This window comes from Aphanomyces astaci (assembly GCF_000520075.1).
Source record: "Aphanomyces astaci strain APO3 unplaced genomic scaffold supercont1.312, whole genome shotgun sequence".
Taxonomy (NCBI): Eukaryota; Oomycota; class Saprolegniomycetes; order Saprolegniales; family Verrucalvaceae; genus Aphanomyces; species Aphanomyces astaci.
In genome coordinates this window covers 1565-5939 of record NW_009798575.1, presented here as the reverse complement: position 1 = coordinate 5939, position 4375 = coordinate 1565, and the positions used below count along the sequence as shown (strand labels likewise).

Sequence of the window (4375 nt, the reverse complement as noted above, 5' to 3'; positions counted from 1 at the left end):
ATTCATGTACCCGTTGATGTGAGTTACTGAGCGAAAATGCCTTCGGATGAACCATCAGCCATCTTTGACCGCGTGTGCGATCGTGTCCAAATCCTATGGCCTGGGACTGGTGCAATTACCGAAATCAGGCTGAGACAACCGACCGCCTCTTGGTGTCGTCACCTATCCCGATGCATGCTGTGAAGTGGACTTCATTGCGGACGAACGCATTGTGGAGAGAATGGGAAAAACATGGCACCAGTATCTCGTTCACTGGGCCCGACCTCATCTATTGGGGTGCACGCGATCATGGGTGATAAGCCGCTTTATGAAACATTGTCCCGAAGCGTTGGGTGTGTACACGCGTTGGCGGCAACATCCTGGCAACTTAACGTACTCCGAATACCGAGTATGCGACACTCGTTTTTTGGAATTTGGTGAAAATCCAACAAAAACCTGCCTTTTTCAAGCGTTCAAAATTATCAGCGACAAGTTGGGCCTGCATTTACGCGCCACTGCAGCCGATTTGGTGTTATTTATGACAACCAACTCCATCCCACTGTCCCATGGCATTCCCTCATCCAAGTTACGTGCCTTTGTCCAGTTTCTGTTCGCGAAGGGGCTCCGGATTTGCTTGAAGACGTTTGCGTCTGAGTTGCTTACCAATCAAAGTGGCGATCCGAAGTTGGATTTGTACCGTATCGTCCTCGCGGAAGGCAACGGCATGTTTCTAGTCTCAACCATATCAGGCCACACCGCCCATGTATGGATATTGACGTGCGTTGGCTCCGTTTCCGAGTTGACAGATGCTGAAGGAACAATCGGGGTCCGAGAACTCCCTAGCGTTGATTTTGTTCGCGCAGTCCGTTGCATTGTTGTTTGTAAAGGTAGAAAGCGTAATTGAAAGCGAGCGCGTACGTAGTAGTTTTTTGTTTGAAGTATTCGCAGTCAACATGATTAATCATGCACGGGTTTTTTCAATATATCTTGTCGTCAACAGTCCAGCCTTGTCTGCAGAAACAACAAATAACAACGAAATGAGTTCAACGTCATCACTACAGTTCCACCGCAACAAAGCAAACGGACCATCGACGTAGCATGTTGGACATCAACCGCTACAGTAAATACGACGAGATAACCATTCATAGGGATATGTCGTAGTTTCGACTGAACATACGCACGTCATCGGCAAATGCTACAAAGGGATATACATACGTGGGCTGATAATGCGATGTGCGTGTCGAAGGGTGCTGGGCTGGTTGTGGACAAGGGAACTCGAGTGACCCGAGGTGCTTGGACTGTAGGCATACGACTGGTTGTAGGATTCGTTGAAGTGGAAGGGGACGTTGATGCATCCAATGAGCAATAATGATCAATGGTGAAACGAAACGATGATTGAGACATTTAGCAAGTGCGGAATTTGAACAAATTCCAGAAATCTTCTTCGTTCGAATGTAACCCGGGAATTTGATTCGGGAATTTGAAATTATACATTTAGCAACTGCGGAATTTGATGTTTCAACGTCACAGGAGGTTCAAGGCTTTTGATTGGCTAAGTTAACACAGACATGTGACCAGTCATAAAGATGCGTCCTCGTACCGCCCTGCTTGCTGCACGCCTTGCCAGACGACAACCATTGCTCCTCCAACGACTTCGTGTAATCTTAAAACAACGACGCGCAGCAACCGAGCGGTTGACCATCCCAGATGTGACATTCAGCTTGTCGATCTACAGTGATGCGGATTGTCTGGACAAGTTCCGATTCACCAGAGCGGACATTCAACGACTTGCCACCAACTTCGGGTTGCCTGAACTCATTGCGACGCGTGAACGAATTTCGTGCCCTCGCACGGAAGCAGTGTGCATCCTACTTCGGCGATGTGCTCTCCCAGACAGATGATCCGACCTCATCGACATGTTTGGGCGATCATGCAGTGGCATGTCAAACATCTTTTTGCACCTTGTGGACCTAATTTACGACCGCTATCAGCATATCCTGTTCCTGGACCTCAACCGAATTGCTAGTCGGCTGGATGAGTTCTGCTCAGCCATTTTAAACCGAGGTGCCAAAATCGACAATGTTTGGGGTTTCATCGATGGAACCGTGCGAGGGTGTTACCGTCCAAGTGGTGGCACTGAGCAACGAACCATGTACAACGGCCACAAGCGGAAGCATGCGATCAAATTCCAGACCGTGGTGACGCCGGATGGCCTGATATCACATGTCTTCGGGCCAATTGAAGGGCGACGCCATGACTTGACGCTTTTGCGCAAGTCGTGCCTTGACGCTTTTGCGCAAGTTGTGCCTTGAAAACGTCATCGCTTCGAATCCAAGGTTTCGGGGGTACATCATCTACGGGGACCCAGCGTATGGCCGTTCGGACCAATTGGCTTCTCCGTTTTCCGGTGCTCGTCTGACAGAGGCGCAAAAGCATGTCAATGCGAGTATGAGTCGCGTGCGGGTGAGTGTCGAGTGGTCGTATGGGCAAATCCTGCAGTATTGGCCAATTGAGGATTTCAAAAAGGTCAAACTAGGTTCCGGCCCAGCGTCAAAGCTCTACAAAGTTACCGTGCTGCTGACAAATTGTGTTACTTGTGCACGCCAGCGTAACGCCAACAGTGTTTACTTTGGGTTAAAGCCACCAACGTTAGAAGAGTACCTTGATGTATCAAGCCGAGAAAATGTATTTGTGATTTAACAATTAAGTGCCATTTGATATTTCTTTTTGCACTCAATGACTTACAGTTATTTTGTCAATAGTATCTTTTTTCGAAAAAAACGGAATTTGGGTGTGGTGTCATCACCAAGGAGGACGATAGATAATCCAAACTACTTTTGTTGATTACCCATGAATTGCATCATAACACCCACAAGATTTTCTAGTTGGGTGCTCTGTAAGCGGCGCAGGCGCTGCTCCTCGTTGTCGAATTTTAGCCGCTCCATTCGGTACTTGTGGTCATCCTCGTGCCGCTGCTTCTCAAATTCCAATAAGTCGTTCAAGGATGATTCTACCGAATCGTCTTGCGAACTCCCGGTAGACAATCGCGACGACGACCACGTCTTCGACCTCTTCGCTACACGGATTTCGGCTTCACGACAGAGCTTGTCACCGGTGCTCTCAAGCACCTTCTTCTTCTCACTCTCCTTGACCCGCTTTCGTTTCTTCGATGAGGCCACTTCATCCATGCGCATGATGAGGTCCTGCAGTAGCTGAACCTTCTCGGTGACATCCTCATCGGTTCCACTTGAGAGTTGTTGGACCTTGTCCTCTTGCTTGAATTGCTTGAGCATCGCGTCGACATGCTCACGAGCACCACGGTAGTTGATCTTGGGCTCGTGAGCGCTCAGGCCACTTGCAACCAGTTTCCAGCGTTGCAGCAGATCACCGTGGTCAGCGGCGAATGGTTCGATGCGCGACACTTCACGAAGAAGCTCTACCTCAAGGTCCTCCGTCCATGTGATGTACGTTTTGAGTGCTCGAGGCTGTGTCTCGGCCATTGAGAGCAATGCCAAGTGCATGCTTTACAGGACACCACGAACTTCTACCACCTGAATTTTAATTGGCTTGAGCGTTTCTGAAATACAATATACTGTATGGGCTTTGAAATATACGAAATCGGCGTGCCATTTCGTACATTTGAGGCAAATTCCGAGTGGAATTTGGCCACCACGAAGTTCGTAGCAGTGAGTAACCCGAAGTTAGATTCCTGTAATTTCAAATTACAGGATTGCTAAATGTGTCTGATGTTGTGAATGTAGAAGTACCGGAGCTGATATGATTGGTGTCGAGTAGAGATGCGTGCGATGAGCTTGATACCAACTACTTCGAAGTAGCAGCTGAGTGTGTTTGGTGCGAACACCATGTTTCGAAACGTAAATCGAATTTGGAATACTATTAAATTTCGCGGTGTTTTTTGAAATTTAATACGACGACAATATGCCATGCGTGAATGCCTCAAACAGAAACATACCACGTGAAAGTGTCCTTTCAATGGCACCACGCGCGATACACCGAAAAACCACGTGCGAAAATTTCATACCCAATCATCAAAGCCAGCAGCAAGATATGCGGTGCATGTACACTATGCAACGCATAACTTGCTGCTGGCTTTGATGATTGACAGTAGTACAGTAGTGAATTCCCCACCCCCAATGCTGATAGCTGTGGTGAAATTACTCTTGTGGATGCCGAGCATTTGCTGGAACAACTCAACTACCGGTATAATTGCTGTTTATTGTTAGATCATACTAGTACATGATGCATTCGGTGAATCTTTGTCATTACAGGTATGGCAGTCAGTCATAAAGCAAACATAAGTGCATTCACGACACTAGTAGGTCGTTCTACAATTACGTATTTAACGATAACTATAGCGCTTCTTTTTCATTTATGT

The 4375-nt window shown here is 47.5% G+C and overlaps 2 protein-coding genes across 2 annotated transcripts; one reads left to right on the top strand and one right to left on the bottom strand.

The window, feature by feature from the left end:
• Positions 1-1919: 1919 nt before the first annotated feature.
• On the top strand, positions 1920-2591 carry H257_19020 (hypothetical protein; the record flags this gene model as incomplete). The annotated part of the gene is made up of 3 exons (XM_009848176.1): positions 1920-2254; positions 2316-2459; positions 2516-2591. 3 exons carry the CDS (start codon positions 1920-1922, stop codon positions 2589-2591), a joined length of 555 nt encoding a protein of 184 aa, XP_009846478.1.
• A 219-nt stretch (positions 2592-2810) lies between these two features.
• On the bottom strand, positions 2811-3525 carry H257_19019 (hypothetical protein; the record flags this gene model as incomplete). The annotated part of the gene is made up of 1 exon (XM_009848175.1): positions 2811-3525. The coding sequence occupies exon 1, from the start codon at positions 3498-3500 to the stop codon at positions 2811-2813; it is 690 nt and encodes a 229-aa protein (XP_009846477.1). The 5' UTR covers positions 3501-3525.
• Positions 3526-4375: the final 850 nt, after the last annotated feature.